The sequence below is a fragment of the Prosopis cineraria genome, unplaced genomic scaffold (assembly GCF_029017545.1).
Source record: "Prosopis cineraria cultivar Desert tree isolate PC_DT_omini unplaced genomic scaffold, ASM2901754v1 PC1, whole genome shotgun sequence".
Classification (NCBI taxonomy): Eukaryota; Viridiplantae; Streptophyta; class Magnoliopsida; order Fabales; family Fabaceae; genus Prosopis; species Prosopis cineraria.
In genome coordinates, this window is record NW_026555332.1 from 45,167,352 (window position 1) to 45,186,376 (window position 19,025).

The 19,025-nt window shown below is 32.1% G+C and overlaps 2 protein-coding genes across 2 annotated transcripts; one reads left to right on the forward strand and one right to left on the reverse strand.

The window, feature by feature from the left end:
* Window positions 1-3,717: 3,717 nt before the first annotated feature.
* Window positions 3,718-11,695, forward strand: LOC129311533 (casein kinase 1-like protein 7). The gene is made up of 14 exons (XM_054953872.1): window positions 3,718-4,449; window positions 4,521-4,561; window positions 5,191-5,260; window positions 5,543-5,691; window positions 5,780-5,875; window positions 6,585-6,655; window positions 8,992-9,053; window positions 9,181-9,244; window positions 9,335-9,419; window positions 9,992-10,118; window positions 10,211-10,284; window positions 10,360-10,423; window positions 10,648-10,775; window positions 10,950-11,695. The coding sequence occupies exons 1-14, from the start codon at window positions 4,374-4,376 to the stop codon at window positions 11,208-11,210; spliced, it is 1,368 nt and encodes a 455-aa protein (XP_054809847.1). The 5' UTR covers window positions 3,718-4,373; the 3' UTR covers window positions 11,211-11,695.
* Window positions 11,696-12,145: 450 nt separating this feature from the next.
* Window positions 12,146-15,588, reverse strand: LOC129311543 (vacuolar protein sorting-associated protein 2 homolog 3). The gene is made up of 11 exons (XM_054953883.1): window positions 15,371-15,588; window positions 15,024-15,068; window positions 14,905-14,939; window positions 14,767-14,817; window positions 14,537-14,641; window positions 14,380-14,451; window positions 13,712-13,783; window positions 13,527-13,607; window positions 13,028-13,063; window positions 12,874-12,929; window positions 12,146-12,583 (listed from the first exon to the last, which is right to left on the reverse strand). Exons 1-11 carry the CDS (start codon window positions 15,402-15,404, stop codon window positions 12,532-12,534), a joined length of 639 nt encoding a protein of 212 aa, XP_054809858.1. The 5' UTR covers window positions 15,405-15,588; the 3' UTR covers window positions 12,146-12,531.
* Between the last annotated feature and the right edge of the window lie 3,437 nt (window positions 15,589-19,025).

Below are 19,025 nucleotides of genomic sequence, written 5' to 3' on the forward strand. Positions count from 1 at the left end.
ATACTTATTTTTTTAAATAACAATTTGTTCTAAGGAAGTAATTTTAGGTAAGAGAAAAATAATTAGTATTGAAACCTATGATGATTTAGTATCACTTATAGTCTGCTGATGAACACTCTAAGTGTACACAGTAATTTAATATCACTCATGATAAACCCTAGAGGAATAAAAGAAATTTTGAAGAATAATTTTCTATAAAATATTTCAATGAAAAAATTTTGATAGACAATTTTAAAGACCCAAGATGACTTAGTATCACTCATGACATAATCCAAAATATGTCAACAAATTTGTTATTTTTACCCATAACTTAATGTCATTCATGGCATCTCATTTGATATTTTTTCAGGGACCCACAGTGATTTAACATCACTTATAATATAACCTAAAATATGCCAACAATTTTATTATTTTTACTTGTGATGACTTAATGTCATTCACGATATTTCATTTAATGCTTTTATAAATCCATGGTAATTTCATATCACTCGTGAAAGCCTGATAAACAATAATGTTTTGTTTTATAAAATAAAATAAAGGAAATTGAGGAAGATCAACCATAGATCCATCAATAAGTTTTGAGCATAATTATTTGTTGGCCAGTCAAATATAGGGATGCCTCTGACTGTCATGAAAAAATGCTAAGAAGAACGTGAAAAGAAGGAAGGAAAAAAATAAAAAGGAAAGTAAGTGGCAAGAATGTTATCATCGTTGGCTAAGAAATTGAATCATTGAAAGAAAAAAGAAGAAAGGAAAAAAAATGCAAAAGAGAAGGGAAACAAGAAATGGAAAAAATAAACACAAGCACAAGCATTATATCACAAAATGAAAGGAGACAGATAAAAAAATATCATCCCACAATTTGTCAAACTTGGATGGCAATTTCAGGGGTGGCTTCGCATTAGGTGAGAGGCAAGCAAAAGTGAGATTTTATCACCCTTCCCTTCGTAGCTTACGATAGCTCTTTTTTCTTTTTTTTAAAATGTAAGGCTACGGTTAAAGTCGTACAAAAAAACCAAAATCAGGTTAAGTCAGAAGCCATAAGGCTCTTACAATCATTAGACAGTCTATCAAATAACATCATGTCAAAATGTTCTTCGGGAGTCTTATGGGCCAGATACGGTAACTCTTTTTATTTCACACATGCTCTTTCACACTTTTTTTATTCACGCATCTTTTCTTATCTTAATGTTCTTGTCTCTCATGCACCTTTTTCTTCAATTTTTCTCTCCCTTTATGGCCTCCAATTCATGCCTCCTCCCCAAAAATTTTTCCTCCCTTCTCCCCTTCCTTCCTATCTCTTTTATAAACACCAATTAAGTTTTTTTTCTCTCAAAGACAAAATCAAGCATGTCAAGGCAAATTTTAGTTTAACTTTTCTTAATTATTTTACATTCAAATTATCACATTTAATTTGATAGAATCATAATTGTAGGGATTTGGAGGCCAAAAAAAGGAAAAAAAATTCTTTTTAAATTATGAAGATATTATTTTATTTTAATTTTTTTATAAAATCTTATTTTTTATTTTATTTATTTAATTTACTCAATTCTATTGGGATTTTCATTTATTTTTAGTTTACATCTAAAGGCCTGAAAAAAATACAATGTTCACACCTAGGCTACTGAAATATTGGAAAGACATGAATTTTTAGTTAAATATACATGAGCATTGTCTTGTACATAATAAATATTGTGTTGTGCATAATTTCGTGCAAGTTTTCTAAATTAAAATCAAACAAAGGGTAAAAATATATTTTTGATCTCAAGAAAAACCTGTAGTATAATATCAAACTTTTTCAAACTCAAAGTACAATGATGTATTTTTTAAGACCCTTAGTGTAATTTCTCCTTTTATAAATCAGAGTCTTTTATTAATCACGTACCAAACTATCAAAGGTTAGAAATAGGGTAAATCACATGGTCTCCTAGCATATACACAGACTTGAATTCAATAAGTAGTCATATTTTATTCACTTAATGAGTGTTTTAATTATAATCGTTGAATTTTATTAATATTTGAAAACTGTTAAAATACATTTTTTAAAAAAATTCAAAATAATCATTTTGATAAAAAAACTCCTCACACATGTTGCCCAAAAAAAAAAAGAAATTTGATACTTAATAAATATTATATAATAAAATCGCTCAAAATCATTTAATTAAATTAAATAATTATTATTATATTATATAAGATACTCGAGGGAGTAAATTTATGTCACTCAATAAATTATAGCACTATAATCGTAAGTTTGGTAATAGAACTCACCAAAATTTTCCCATCCGACATTCATGCGTTATTCCGCCTTCAGATTCCCCCTGCAATCCCAAGGCTTTGAGAATTGGGCAATGGAAAGCCCAAATCTCCTTAATTGGCCCAATTTAACAGCGCGCGGACAAAATATGGAAACCACACGGGGGAAAGCAACGAAGCTTTGTAATAAAATGATAAATCATTTTATCAAAAAAAAAAAAGACAATAAAATTTTTATAAAATATATAAATGATAATTTAATCGTTTAAAATATTATAATTTTTTTAAAATTTTTAGAGATTTTTTTATTATTAATAAATTTATATAAATTATTAAATTATTCTTATTGAAAATAAATTATTCACAAGTTTTATTTAAATATTCACAATCTTCATTCTTATATGAGCAATAATGCAACAAAAAATCATAATTTTTTATATTAATTTTTTATTTACTTTTGTATTGCTATGTATATAAGAAAGAAGGTTGTGAATATTTAAATAAAACTTGTGAATTATTTATTTTTACCAAGAACAATTTGATAATTTATATAAATTCATCAATCATAAAAAAGTTCTTAAAAATTTCAGAAAAATTATTATATTTCAAGAGATCAATTATTATTTACACATTTTAAAGAAATTTTATTGTTATTTTTTCAAAGAAAAAAGACAAATCATCAAAAATATCAAATTTTTTTCCAACGACAATGTCATATATTTGGTACAAATATATATGACAAGGTATATAATACTCCTTCCGTTAAAAAATATAAGACATTTTTTAAAGAGTTAAATATTAAAAAATATAAAATATTTTTATTATTTTAAGGTGTAATCATTATCTTTTTTTTAAATGCCCCTATTGATGATGACTTTATATTTATTTTAAGATATTTAATAGGAGTAATATGAAAAGATAGAGTTAGTTTAAAAGTAAATAATTACTTTATTGAAGGGTGAGATTCTATTAAAAATATTTTATATTTTTAAATAGAGAGAATATATTTTTTATATAGCTATCTCCCTGAGTCAAATTTAAATATTATCATGTTTAATCGTGAGTATCTCTAAAAAAACGATTTTTACATGATATTTTTGTTTGTCTTCTCTTTCAACATAAATCATAATTTATTTTCCAGCTAAAAATGTAATGATAAAACAAAACAAAACAAAATAATTAAAAATAAATTAAATACAAGAAATAATTTCGTCCGGAGAGCAATTTGACAGCCCCAAACGTGAGCGGCACGGAGAGAGGATATCGGTTTTTGGGGGAGAAGTTTTTAATTTACAAGTCTAAGCTGGCCAAAAAAAAAAAAAATCAAGTGCCAAGGCTAAGCGGATGGAAATTGGTATTGTTAGTTCGTAGAAACAACATCTTAGAAAAAGGATAAATTTTAAAAATTACCGAAGAAAGACGGCGATTTGTTATTATTATGAAAATTGTTATTATTATGAAAAATCTCCTCGCTGCTGTTGGCTTCTCAATTCTCCCTCTCCGTCTTTCTCTCTCTTCCCATCAGTTTCCGGGCTCTGTCCATCTCTCAGCTATTGTTGTGTAGAATTATTAAAATCTCTTCCTATCTGATCGAGCACAGGCTTCTCAATCTCGTCTTTTCATCCTGATTCTTCCAGAATTTGTGATACCCTTCGCATTCTGTTTTCTTGGGTCAATGCGCTCCTGTTCTCTGCAAGTTAGGGCTTCAATCCGTGGCCTGGGCTGATTGATTTGCGTTATGTGCGATGTAGAATGTAGGAGAAGACGGTGTGATATTCTGAATAAAGATTTCATCCTCATTGCCGGAGGATGTTTAAATTTTTATAAACTCGGTCCATTTTGATTTTCTCTTATTCTGGATTTACGCCATAATTCAATTCAATTTACAGCTCCTTGGATGACTAGATTGGGAAATCTGATAGAATTTTGATGGACTTTCTAAGAAAGCAAGGAATTTTGACTGCATAATCCATTAATTCGGCGTATCAGTGGACAATGAGAGTGAGAGTTGCTCTACATGAGGTTGTGTACAATTAGGTGTTGATTTCGGGACGAATTTGAGCAGAAAATCCCCTTACATTTGTTGGCTGTGGGGACGGTGCATTGAAGATCATTTCATCATGGATCATTTGGTTGGTGGGAAGTTTAAACTGGGAAGGAAAATTGGAAGTGGCTCTTTTGGGGAGCTTTATTTAGGTATGAATATTTCATTTTTGTTCACTTGTAATTTATTTTGGTGTTCTTATTCAGCTTTAAATATATTCCAGGAGTAAATGTGCAAAATGGAGAGGAGGTGGCCGTTAAGCTGGTACGCCAAGTTTTACCTTTTATGTGATTATATGGGGAAAAATGCTTCAATAGTGGAGTCTGTTATGAATTTCTAGGGATTGATTACTAGTTTTCTGTTTGTGAGTGTATGTTGACTATCTTGAATATGCGCACATATGATCAAGATCACCATTATCTTACTTTGTTGAACCTCGCATTTATTTTTAGTCTGCATGTTACCATGTCCGGTGGATATCTGTTGTGCTATATTTAGATGCTGTAAACATCGGCGTTATGGTTAGTAAAGGGCATCCTCATTTTTCAATCGTTGCATTTGAAGTCCTCTTGAAATATTACACGAAATATGGAGATATGGTTCATTTTTATATTTATAAACAAATGAAATCTCTCTCTCTCTCTCTCTATTAGTTGGATTGCAGGGAATTTTTATAAGAAATGAGTGAGATCTCAATAAAGATGGAAGTAAAATGCAAAATGCTACATTGCATCTTCTTTTTATCTTGGTTACAGTGTTTGTCCCATTTTCCTTTTGCTGTTTTACAATAGAAGAAAGTTCTTATATCTGTTCTTAGCATCAGTATATCCATGCGTCATGAATTGATCTTCTGTTAGTTCTTGATTGCATCTTTCTCCTTCAAAAAATTCCAGGAACCTGTGAAGACCAGGCATCCTCAACTTTTCTATGAGTCAAAATTATATATGGTTCTTCAAGGAGGAAGTAAGTCTGGAACTCTGTACCCTTTAAAGTGTTAGAAGATACAAGTTTGAAGGGAATCAATTTTCAGTATTCTATATGTTGAAAACAATTTCTTCTAAACAAATTTTTTTCTTCTTAATTCTGGAGTTTAATCTGATTGATGTGTTGAATCTTATGTTAATGAAATCAGATTCAGAATCATTTGTATAAACCTTGCCTTTGAAGAAAAATAAAGGAGGACAATTTCTGTAATCAAATAGGATTTTTCCTTTCAATAATCCAGTATTGTTTTCCTTAATGAAGCGGGGATTCCCCACCTCAAATGGTTTGGAGTCGAGGGAGACTATAATGTCATGGTTATTGACCTTCTTGGACCAAGTCTGGAAGATTTGTTCAACTATTGCAATCGGAAATTCACATTGAAGACTGTGTTAATGCTTGCTGATCAATTAGTAAGTGTAGTTGGCAATTGTGCACCTAGTGCTCTTACATAGTAACCCCATCATTTAAATTTTACTTTATATTGTTGTTTATTTTCAGATTAACAGAGTTGAATATATGCACTCAAGAGGTTTTCTTCACCGTGATTTAAAGCCAGACAATTTTCTTATGGGCCTAGGACGTAAAGCAAACCAGGCATGTTATTTTTGTGAAGATGCTTGCTTGTTCTTCCTTTCCTTTTTCTTTGCTGCTCACACTTTACAAAAGATTGTGATTGTTGCTATGCTGATTTATGGAATATGATTGGAAAGGAATCACACATTATAGTAATTTACATTTGATGAATGCATATGATCGGTTGGCTGGAATTAGAATTTTTTAATTATTGTATACTCTAATTGGTAGAAGTTATATTTCGTCTGCTTTTTGCTTGTTTCTTTTTCCTTCTTTTTTTTTTCCTTGGATTTATTCTTGATTTACCAACAAAATAAAATTACTAGAGGAGGATCTGATGTTAGAATTGTGGGGAAGGGATATTCCTTTGTCTCCATAGAGTTGAAAACAAGCCTGGAAGGTATAATCCTTCAAAAATACATCCTACTCAACCAAATTATGGGATTAAAACCTTGTGAAAGACTGCTTTAGCCTGCTTGTTGGTCATTGTAAATAGTTTCTTTCTTAGCTAATGTATTTCTTATCATTCATGTCTTTTAGATGTTCTAGGAGAGTCTTCTTTAATATTTTTCTTCCTTTTATTCTGTTTCAATGTAATTTTCTTTTGTAATACAACGAAAACTAAAATGAAATCAAATTGATTGTTAGATTCTGATAAGGAAATTTAGATAAACACACAAATGTTAGATGTTTTAACTATCTTGGAATCTTGCCGTGTATCTAATTTCAGGTGTACATAATTGACTATGGCCTTGCAAAAAAGTATAGGGATCTTCAGACTCATAAGCACATACCATACAGGTAAATTTTGCCTTGCTTATTAGAGGGTATTAAGGTGTACTCTTTGTATTTGAGTGAACATGTGTGTGTCTGCATGTGAATGTATGCATATATGTGTCTCCCCAAGTCCAGGCAAATTGTTGGCTAAGAAAAAAGTTTAGGTAACTGATTGGGAGAATCACATCTAAAGCCCACCTAAGGAACATATTTACACTACAGGCCCAATGGATTCTAAAATTCCTCTACAAGCCCAAAGGCCTCGAGTGCAATTATTTTTTAAGGTGAAAAAACTGAACTGCCTTGCCCTTAAATAAACTCACATGGACTCATGTAAACAAATGGACCTTTTTTTTTTTAAATAATTGAACTTTTCTTGTTATTTACGGATCATTTGTTGTTAATTAATTTTCTTTGATTAACTTGTAATTTTTATTCTTCTCAAGTAAAAGTGTAAAACCACATGAATTTTTGTAAACAAACAAACTTCGTGTTATAAATAATTAGACTTTTCTTGTTGTTTTACAAACCTTCTGTTGATAATTTTTTTCGATTAACTTGAAAATTTTCTTAGGTACAGGTGTAAACACATATAGAATATTGTGAATAAACGGACTTTTAAATAATTGGGATTTTTCTTGTTATTTACGAACTTTCTATTATTAATTTTATTTGGTTGACTTGTACATTTTCTCAAGTACAAGTGTAAACTCATATGGACTCTTAAGAATAAATGAACTTCTTGTTGTAAATAATTGAACTTTTCTTGTTATTTACAGACCTTCTATTGTTAATTTTATTTGGTTAACTTGTAAATTTTCTAAATATATGTGTAAACCCGTATGAACTCTTGCGAATGTATGGACTTTTTGTTGTAACTAGTTGAGCTTTTCGTGTTTTTTGCAGACCTTTTGTTGTTAATTTTCTTTGCTTAATGTGCAACGCAAATATCCTTGCTTATTAAGGGTAGCTTAGTCTTTTCACCTTTGAAAATAATTGCACTTGAGGCTTTTGGGCCTGCAGAGGAATTTTAGAATTTATTGGGGCCTGCAGTGTAAATATGTTTCTTTGGCGGGCTTTACATGCAATTCCCACTAGCTAACTTTGTTAGTTTTAACTCATACCCAGTCGCATCATTTGAATTGGTCATTCTATCTTTTTTCATTGATTCTGGCACATAAGATGAATAATATCAAATAATCAACTCTATAATCATCAAATAAGCAAGCGTTGTGCACATTGTTTTTATGAAGTGTACACACATTTATGGTAAACCTCAAATGGTATAGGTTTCAAACTGTACACTTTAAAGACGATAGGGGAGCAAAATCAGATCCTAAGCCAACATCTAGTATTCAGCTGATATCACACCATGTCCTATTCTGATTTACTCCCTCTGGACCACAATATAGGGTGTTTTCTAGAAGCTCTACTTAGTCCAAAATATAGGGTCTTAGGTAGGTTTTATATACTTTTTCCAATTATACCCTTTATTATATTCTGCTCAAGTAATTAATGAGGGTTTTTGATCAAGTCAAATATTATATTTATTTTACTTGAAGGTGCAATTGGAAAGATGTGAAAATTTTTAGAAGATCAAGATTTTAACTTACTTTTTTTTGAGAAATGTAAATTAATTAACAATGACTTATATTATGGTTTGGGGGAAGTATAGCAGAAGAAGGAAATGTGGGAGCATGCTGGACAGCTCTGAACAGAAGAGCAAAAAGAGTGTTAAATTGGGACGTTCATGAAGGAAAAACTGTTTAAGAGTCTCCATGATTGCCACATCCACCATTATGCTTATTTTATTTTATTTTATTTTTTGCGGGACCAAATTATGCTCAGTGTTTAGAGTCAATTATATTGATAAATACTTAGTGTTTTGTGCCTTTTTATGTTCATTTGTGTCAGCAACGTACAGTTATGGTTAGTCTTTGCGTTATCATGTCAGTCAGTATGTTGGCTACGTTCTGGTTGTATAGATGGGGGTGGGCAGTACATTTGATGAAAGCTTTTGATAACATATTTGTGTTGTGTGGAGATTCTCAGACTTTAGGGTTGTTTTGAGTTAAGATTCTTGCTCAATAGGGCTCTTAAAGATTCTTTCTGACCTTAAACTCCCTACCCTTATATTGGCACTGGGCTTTCAATTCAAATCCTCCTTGATTGCTTTATTTTGAGTGTTTATTGCCCTCAAAATCTTTATCCTGGGACCATATTAGTATATCACACTTAACTATATTGTTCTTTCCCTTCAGTATTTTTGTTTTAGTTCAAAACCATGTTATGTATTCCCCCATAAAATTTGCCCTATAATTTTTTCCCTCTTCTTTGAAACTGTTGTTTTTATTGTGAAGGGAAAACAAGAACCTCACTGGCACAGCTCGCTATGCAAGTGTGAACACTCATCTCGGAATTGGTGAGTGATATCTTTTGCTGATTTTTGCCTTTTTCATTTTCATGACCAATGTTACAATACAACTGAATTGTTACTTCATTATGACTTACCTTTTCTGTTTTTCAAATCATTTTTACTTTAATGGAAGAACAAAGCAGAAGGGATGATCTGGAATCTCTTGGTTATGTTCTCATGTACTTCTTAAGAGGAAGGTTGGACTCATCTACCCCTCCTACTGGACCTTGGATTTACTTACACCATCTTACTATTTGCTTATTTAGTGCAAATTTTTTTTTCTTTAGTCTTCCTTGGCAGGGACTCAAGGCTGGCACAAAAAAACAAAAATATGATAAGATCAGTGAGAAGAAGGCATCAACCCCCATAGAGGTACCATGACTAGTTGGATCTGTGTCTGTTTGCTATAGACTTACTGAAGAAGTTTCATTTTCCTCTAGAATTAGAGTTTGAACTAGGTTGGATGTTGGCTAATTCCTGCATATTAAATTTTAAGCAAGTTAATTTAAAATCAAGTCAGATGGTAATTTGCTTTAAGGTTTAGGATAGAGGGAATTATCTACATTTTTGCCAATATCTTTAAAATGGGATTAGTTCAATTAGATATTTTATTTACATCATCAATTTGTCTGAACCTACATAAACTTTTCCTTAGAGGTTGCAAAGATAGGCCAAGCTTTGAGGGTCATCCAACTCATAAAATAATTTTTGCCTTTGCTTGTGAACGCTGGCACGCTTCATGGATCTTTTGCACTTGAACTAAGTTTACTGAGATCACCTGAATGATCTCTCTGGTTGATTCTTTTACTTTGATTGAGTTTTCATCCTATATTCCTTGCGTTTATTTGAGTATTACATGTACATTTTCCCCTCTTCTCTTGTCTCCTTTCTGAATTTTTATGATCCAGTTGCTATGTTGGTCATTTATGTGCATTTGTCAACAGGTTCTCTGTAAATCATACCCATCTGAGTTTGTATCTTACTTCCACTACTGCCGGTCATTGCGTTTTGAGGACAAGCCAGATTATTCATATTTAAAGAGACTTTTTCGAGACTTATTTATTCGAGAAGGTTTTTTTACACTGATATGTGATTCTAGTTTGGGTACTTCAGTTATTCTGCTGCAATATTTAGTGCGGTCTATATTGACTTTGTTACTGCAGGCTATCAGTTTGACTATGTTTTTGATTGGACTATATTAAAGTATCCACAGATTGGTTCTAGCTCTAGAGGACGGGTTGGTACTTTAATATGTCACTTGTATGATTTTTCTTTCTAATAGTCTCTTACAGTAGTTTGTTGCTCTATCAAGCATGCCAGTGGCAAAGCAGCTATGAATGCAGGAACATCCGTGCAAAAGCCAGAAAAGATGTCAGGTCTGCTCTGAGTCAAATTGACCTTGATATTGTTATCCTACTACATCTATTGAGTTCATTCATGAGTGTGGTGGAATTCTGAAAGTTATTTTTGGTTTGCGAAAAGAATGTAACCTGAAAGCATTAAACTGTCTTGTCTTTTTGTTCATCTCATTCACGAAAGTACTTTATTTCTTCTGAATTGTGAATTGCATAACTCTTGCTCCTGCAATTGCATCTTTCAGTTGGGAAAGATCCTAGAGAGAAATTTTCTGGCACTGTTGAAACGTTCTCCAGGAGAAACCCCACAAGTTCTAGTCCTCGAGATGATAAACAAAGGATTTTTGAGGATGTACAGCAACACAAGGATATGGTAATTTTTTTTATTTTCAAATAGAAAAGATGGATCTTCATTTGAAATTTTCCCATGAGAAGTTTTATTGACCTAAATATCTAGTTTGTATTGCTTGCGGAGCACGATGCGTGATAGTGCATTCCAGGTTTTTTATTGACATATTTTTACGTGGTTTGTTTGTGGTGTCATCAGCACCGTGAACAAGAGAAGGTACACAGTTCTGCTCGATATGGAAGCAGTTCAAGAAAAGCCCTCATCTCATCTAACAAGCCAAGTTCGTCAGCTGACCACAGTGATACTCGTACTGGTCGGCTGACTACAAGCAGTAGCCGCCCTTCGACCACACGTGCTCTGTATGAAAGCAAACAACCAAGCTTTACACGCAACACTTCTTCTAGAGGCAATCGTGATGATCCTCTTAGGAGCTTTGAGCTTCTCTCTATCAGGAAGTAAAAGTGCTTCCTTTCTGCCATATAAATTTTCTGAATTCTGGTGCACTTGAAATGCTATATCACTTTTTGAGAGATCTCAAGAATTGTGGAATCTATCATGTACATGGGTTGCTACTGAAGAAGTACGTGGTCACATTTACATTACTGCCTGATGAAATCATTTCACGACCAGAATGGTTTTCCGCCCCCAGGACTGTCTTCGCAAGATTTCTCAGCCACGGCAAAACGTTTGGAACATGTCAGAGTGAGAATTCGGGCAGGATTCTTTCTTCTGACTTTTCTACAAGAAGGAACTTTTCTTTTTTCTTTTTCTTTTTCTGGGTCATGTAGAAGATGAAACTTGAACTATAGCCAGTACTGGTTATTATATACGGCTCGCTCACCAGTAGGAGCTGCTCTGCATGCGATTATGTGACTCTGCTTGAATGGATTTTCCTGACCATCAAGTTTTGGTCGAACTAAATTTAATGCCATCGATTTGAATCCTCTGCTCATCTCTACTCATTTCAAAGAGTGTTTCTTGTTCATCTTTTGATCAAATTTAACTGTTTAGATTTAAATTTAAATATTTAAAATTTCAAATATGTTATTTTTCAATATAAAACATTATTTTGGAATAAAAAAAATATCACAATTGCCAATGATTCATATAAATGTAAATATTTTCTATTCACCCCAAAGATGGGCAGAAAATTAACATCATCAGTAAAATTGACTGGTTGTAATGTTTCTTTTGGGTGAATACAGAAAAGTATAAGTATTATTCTTTTTGTTCAAAGTGGAGTAATTCATTTTTGGAACACGTTTCTCAAAGCAATGATTGATAGAACTATTGACGGATCATAGAAACTTGAGCGTTGCTTGGAGTAGGAGAAGCAGCATGTCTCATACAACTACAAGCCAATTGTTATGAAGTTACCAATAAAAGCGGGGAAATACAGCATTGAGAGTCATTACCAATTACCGAGGCACAAATTTACATACTAGAACATTATTCTACAATTTCATTTTGTTTAGTAGATACAAACGAGAAGCGCTATTTATTTAGCCAGCCGTAAAACAATCGAGTCTCCACTTGCCTTCACAAAATTCATCAGCTGGTTAGTTTTGGCAAGTAGAGCTACTCTTTCAATCGCCTATCGCACTAACATCCATCTACTACTTTACAATAATTTCATTCAGAAGAACAGATTCCTTAATGAAAAAGAGTAATTTCAGGTGGAATATACACTGAACTCATCAAATCCCAAAGGACAAATCAAGTCCAAGGATTCTTGCAGACAACATTGCGTTTGAAAACCAAGTGAACTGAAGACGGAAAATTATGGGTTTCTTAGAGCTGCCAAACGTTTCTCTAGATCATCAACGCCCGAGCTGAAACATAAGATTTCCAAGGTCAAGCAAATTATTTGTTGATTCACAAGCAAAAGAGGTTCAATTATATCAATGTAAAAGAAAAAATTGTAGGAAATGATGCTATTCACAAACAATAAATAGTGCTGCTAATATAGGATTTCACATAGATGTACAAGGCCTACTCTAGTCTGTACTAGTAAATAAGGAGCAACCGTAAATTCTTAACGACTTTGACAACATGCGTAGAATCTCAATCTCTTTAACCCAGTAATAATGACTTCAATAAATATTAGTTATATGGTACATACCTGCTAGCATTTTCAGCACTCTTCGTTGCAATTCTTCCTTTAGGAGCCGCTGACAACTGCCGTAAAGTTAAAAACAACCCAATCAGTTTGGGCACAGTAACAAAGTGAAAGCGACAGAAGGTGAGTCATGAAATTTATAACAATTGATTCCAACCTGCGAGGCCACATCCACGCCAATTTCATCAAGCACCTGCCAAAATTGAGGAGGCGAGCAGAATTGCCATCAGTTTCCTTTTTAGTAAAGTCATTGTTACCCCTTAAAGAAAATTAAAATCTTAAACTTGGTGCCCAGCCTGACTCTACCCAACAACCATTACCGCTAAACATTTTGAAACTAAACCAGAAACAATTCATACTAATTTCAGAAATGAAATTGGCATTTCAAGTCCTGAAGATAAAGACACGACGCAGATATGCCATGCCAATTTCTATTTCATTTTTTCCCCCCTCAATTTTGCGGGGAGCACAAGGATGAGAGAAAACGAGTGTGTTTTCTTTCTTCATGTGAGAGTGAGACAAATTGGCCATCTCAAGTGTACATAACATGAACCTTTTAATGATTAGGGAAGTTATTCCAGTAAAAGGCCTTGCAGAAGTTACAGAATATAATAGAGAATAACATGTAATGAAAGAAAATGCTTGAAGGAAGGTACCTGATTTGTCAGGTCTTCAGTCTCCTCTTCAGCTTCATCATCATCCAATGCATCATCTATGGCATCTGACATCATTTCAGTCTGCATGATAAACCATTAAGGTCCATAAGCCAAGAGAAATGAAAAAAATGATTTTCCATGTTTTCCTCCTCGCATGTGAATCTACTGAAGAAGAGTCATCTTACAGTCATATCCATCTGTGCCGATTGTTTCTGGAAGTCCCGCATAACTTTTGCTTGCTTTGCAGGTTCCATTTGCTGCAAAAGAATATTCTAGTTTTAGCATGGGAAGTGAAAAGCAATCCAAAAGGTACTTTATGGACTTTGATGTCGATGTTCCACTTTGGAAGAACAGCTTCTATCATCACTGCTGTCCAGATGCAGCCTGTTGCCTTTAATTTTCTCCTCAAAATTGGACAGCTCAAAGTGTCCATTTTCTTTGTCCTACTTCTTTCCTGTGCGTGTGCAACTGATTGGAAGGCTGCGGAGGAACACTATCTTCCACTATGTATGGGATGACAAAAAGAAAGCACGATCCCTACATTCATATTCTGATCATCCTATCCTACTCTATGAAAACTCACATCCTGTGCGACAACTCCAAGCTTACCCTGACCAGCTCAAATGTAGCACAGAATTTTCATATCACTCTTTTGATAAATAACAAAATGCATTCGTCCGCTTCATTGAAATTGCATTGCAACTCACAAATCACAAAAAGCTTTCTTCAATTCATTTTTAGGAGGGATGATAAAAACAAACAAAAAGCAATGCACAATGACCCAATATAAAGGAGTAGGAGCAATTACATACACAGACATGCCATGATATTCAAATATAATTGAAAATGCTACCTTGTTCATGGCTGCCATTGCCTTATTAGCACCTTTCATGCCAACAGCAACAGAAGACTGGGCATGCATCGCCTGCAGAGAATTGTTAACATAGCTGAGAGCACAGAACATCTCCTGCTGCTTGTTATATCACAAAAAACAGGATTCAACAATGTACCTGTGTGTGAGTTGCTATGCCTCTCATCTGAGCTCGACTACCTTGAAGATTAGCAATTTGTTGCCTAAGCCTAACCAATTGGCGAGCTAGAACTTTAGTTGCTGCCTGCAAATTGCATGGGCAAATGAAACATAAATGAAGCACATCACCAATAGATCAAGATGGCGATATCTTAAGTTAATCTGCAGAAAATCAGAAAGGGACAAAATTATTGATAATGCTGATCATACCTCGTTTCCAGTCTTGGCAGTTCTCTTTATTTCAGCAAGAAGCTTTTTTTCCTAACAATGTAATAGCGTTGTTAGCTGTGACAACAAAAGTCCATAAACAGGATCATCATTCGCAATAAGTTCGACAGTTTGACGTACTTCCAATTGCAATGCTCCAATTTCCTTCTCGATGCCTGACGTATATAGAAGGCCAAGAAAAAATGTTAACATAAGGGCGAACCAACGCTTGTTAATGTAATATGAAACTGAAAATTTACCTCTAGTAGCGTGTGCCATTTCTCGCTTACTCTCCCTAAGAGCCTCTGGATAAAATCAAAGACGAACAAGTGACATAAGAGCATAGTTTTTCACTAAGATTTAACACGAGATATCAGTTTTGGCCGCGCCGGGGTCAGAAAAGAAATGAATTATAATTATATGCTATCAAAAAAGTATCTGAAGATCTAACATCAAAGTGAACGACCAACCAAAAAACCTATTCAAATAAAGAAAACAAAAGAAGAACAAAAAGTAGAAGATAGTGATAATCGAGCAATGCTAAGTTGATTTGCTCAAGGGATGAATACGAACAAAACAAAAGGAGAACCAAAGATCGGACACAAACCTTTAGCCGTGGGTTTCTTGGTGAATATGTTCATGGCGCCAAACAGAATGGTCAATTCCGGAGCTCCTCGGAGTCTTCGTCAATGGTAATTCCAAATATTTAGAGAGAAGCTCCAGAGAACCAGAAGCCGAAGGTGGGAGAGAAGGATCCTGGAACTCACGTCGCAGTATTTTTATCTCTCTTCCTTCCGCGTCTGTTATATTAGGCTGGGACTTGGGTTGGTCATCCAATATCCAATTTATTAGGTACTTAGGTGGCCTTTTTTACAGTTTTCACTTTTCAGTGATGCCCTTTTGTCCTTTTGGCTGAGGTGATGGATGGCCCTTTAAGATTTTGCGAATCCCAAATGGCCACTCAAACATCATGTTTGTTTTCTAAAGCTCACAGCCGAAGATTATTCATCTGATTAGTCCCTACAAAGACAAAAATCCTACAAGAACATTTGGTTTAACTAGTGAAAAAAAAATTAAATTAGTGTAAGATTACACAGTATACATTTCAATCATTCTATTGCAATGAACTACAATGCATCTTAAATGAAGATGCACATCTAACTTGATGATTGAATGTGACTTGTTCAAGACAACCCTAAATGAGTGTTTGAATTAGGCCATGCTTTTTACTGTGAGGCTTGATCGGTCCAACACATTCCTGTGTCATGGGGCATTTCAATTCATCATTGGCATGAGAATGAATTGATGTTAAGAAAGGGCTATAACATTTGTGTGCCCATGTACACAAGGAATCAATTGGAAAGGCATATCCAAAATACTTATGAAGTTGTAATAACAATCTCACTTACAATTGGAATCCGGATTAGTCTAATGAGTGGTGGTAACGCTTACAAAATTTTTACGATGCTTGATGATGGAATTAAAGAAAAATGAATTAACAGCTTGAGTTTTTATAAATTTGATATTGTGTATGTATTGATATAATATATATTAATTTCATGCTAAAAATCCCTAATTGACAACAAACTAGATACAGTTAATTAAACTGTAACAGTAAGAATCGTTTTTCTCATTTATCCTGAAACCTGAAAGAATTTTTAATGAATCCCGCTTCGCTCTATCACCCAAAAAAATAAAAAATAAAAATCCCACTGTCACCTTTAAACATGAGGAGTCCAATTTTGATGCTCGTTCAGTGAGATATGGATAGATTATCTAAATTTATTTTGAGCGGTCAAAATTTAAAATTTTATATCTATAATTTTTATTTACTAGTTTTTTTAAGGATCAAATAGCAATTTGACCTAGCTTGTGAATATTATAGATAAAGAAAGAAGTCCTATATCTAAAACATAAATTAAAAATATATAAAGCTTATTTGGTGTGATACATTCTAAGTTTATATATTCTTAACCTACTTCTCTTAATCTTATTTATAAATTATGTTTACTAATCTCATTAATATCAATATAACAAAAGTATAAAAAATAAAAGTAAGTAAAATTTTAAATATAATATTTAGGTAAAAAATACACAAACCATATAATATGATTTTTTCTGTCCCTTTCTCTTTTATTTTTTAAGGATAATTTAAAAATTTTAACTTAAAATAAAACAATCATATCAACTAATAACTTAAAAATAGATTAAAATTATGCTTTTAAAAGGTGTCTAATATACAAAATCGAGGGAGTATCTTATATCCCCTGGATATAGGATTTTGATTTTTTTTGTAATATTAATGTAATGCATCAGATATGTAAATACTTGAGCGATCTTAGAGCATGTTTCGATGTCCATTTGGAATCAATTCCATGACCAAAATCATAGTTTTACTAAAACTTATCCAAATATTTTTAATTTTTCAAAACTTTATTTGACTTGTGATACTTCATTTTGGAAAAGTTTTTTTTTCTCTATTTGAAAATCAATTCTCATTTCTCAACATTTGAGCATTTTTCCATTTCCTTGCCTCGGTAGTTGATTTTAAAAAATTATTTAAATATCTTCAATTATCAAAATCAATTTTAAAAAATATTATCCAAACATCATAGCATTTTGTTAATCAATTTTTTCTATGATCAATTTTTTTTAATTGAAATCCAAGCTTACCCTTACAATTATACATGTTTGTTACCATTATTCAAACTAAACTCCAAATGGTTTGAATGTTGCAAACTTTCTGGCCCAAAATGCTACAATTACTAAACATGTTAATCTTTATCTTTGCCCAAAAAACTAAGCATATTAATCTTTAGGGCTGCGCAAAAGTCCTTTGATCCAACATAATTTGACTCGAGATGGTCTTATCATGTTCGATTTGTATAAACACAAGTCTTTCAAGACCTAAAAAGCTAAAAAAAATCAAATTACTTTTTCAGGTTAGACTGAATAAGATATTAGGTATCTAAACCATGTGGTCCAATCTAGTCCTAGTAATTTATTTAACATAATTATAATTATTTTATTTTTGACAAATGCTTCAAGTATGATTGACGCTAAAGGGATGATTGCATGAAAATTTATTAAATTTGTTTTTAAATTGTTATAATGTAATGTTGTTGAATTCTGTTGGATGTTGTTTTTATTGAAATTATAAATTTAAATTATTTAGACTGTAATTAAAATATTTTTTTTGTTGTTGAAAATTGGTATAGTTTTATTATGACTATAAGTATTTTTATTATCTTCATTGAGTTTATTAGGTTAAAATGAATTATTTCCTTTCATAGAGAAAAAAAATAGCCAAGTGAGTATTGGATTAACAGAATTAATCTTTCAATCTTATAGACCAAGTCTGATTTTATTACTTTTCAAGTTATCACTGGATAAGATTAGATTATAGATTTTCTAATTTAATCCTTTTAATAAAAGAGATCGAATTTAAGATTAGGTTGAAATTCAATGTGGTACCAATCCTTTATATAGCCATATTAATCTTTGTCGATGCTATTAAAATATTAAATAATCATTTTTGAATTTTGAAACTAAAAATAATAGCTGAATTGATAACATATTAATTATAAAACAAAACTAAAAAAAATCACAGGAGAATGATAAATAAATCCCTTTAAATAGAAAAATGATGATTTGATCCTACAAAATGTAATGATGATGTGAGGTTTTGGGGTACTTTTTTTAGATTAAACATTTCTATGAAATTACTTTAATATCTATCTACAACTAATTTTATATGGTTCACAATTTTGATATAAGTATTCACAAGTTTGGTACTATTAATGACTAAAATAATTTAGGAAACTATGACTTTTTATTAGCAATTTTCTTCATTAAACAAGTCCAACTAATTTTGTATTATTCATAAGCATGGTATGAATATTCATAAAATTGATTCCACCAATAAGTAAAATGATTTAAGAAATCACAACTTTCTATTAATAGATTCCAACCAAGTTTATATTATTTACAAGTTTGATATAAATATTTATAAGTTTTATTTCATCAATAACTAAAATGATTTAAAAAATCATAGCTTTTTAAATAAGGGAGAGACACTGAAGTAATTTCACATAAAAATTTAATTTTAAAGCAATCCCTTGGAGCCTCACTATTATTATTACATTTTATAAGACCTAATTGTTATTTTTCTATTTTAAAGAGATTTATTTGTTGCTCTCCCAAAATTCATTACATTATGTTGGGTTAAGATTTAATTTTACTTTTATATTTATTTTTAAGCA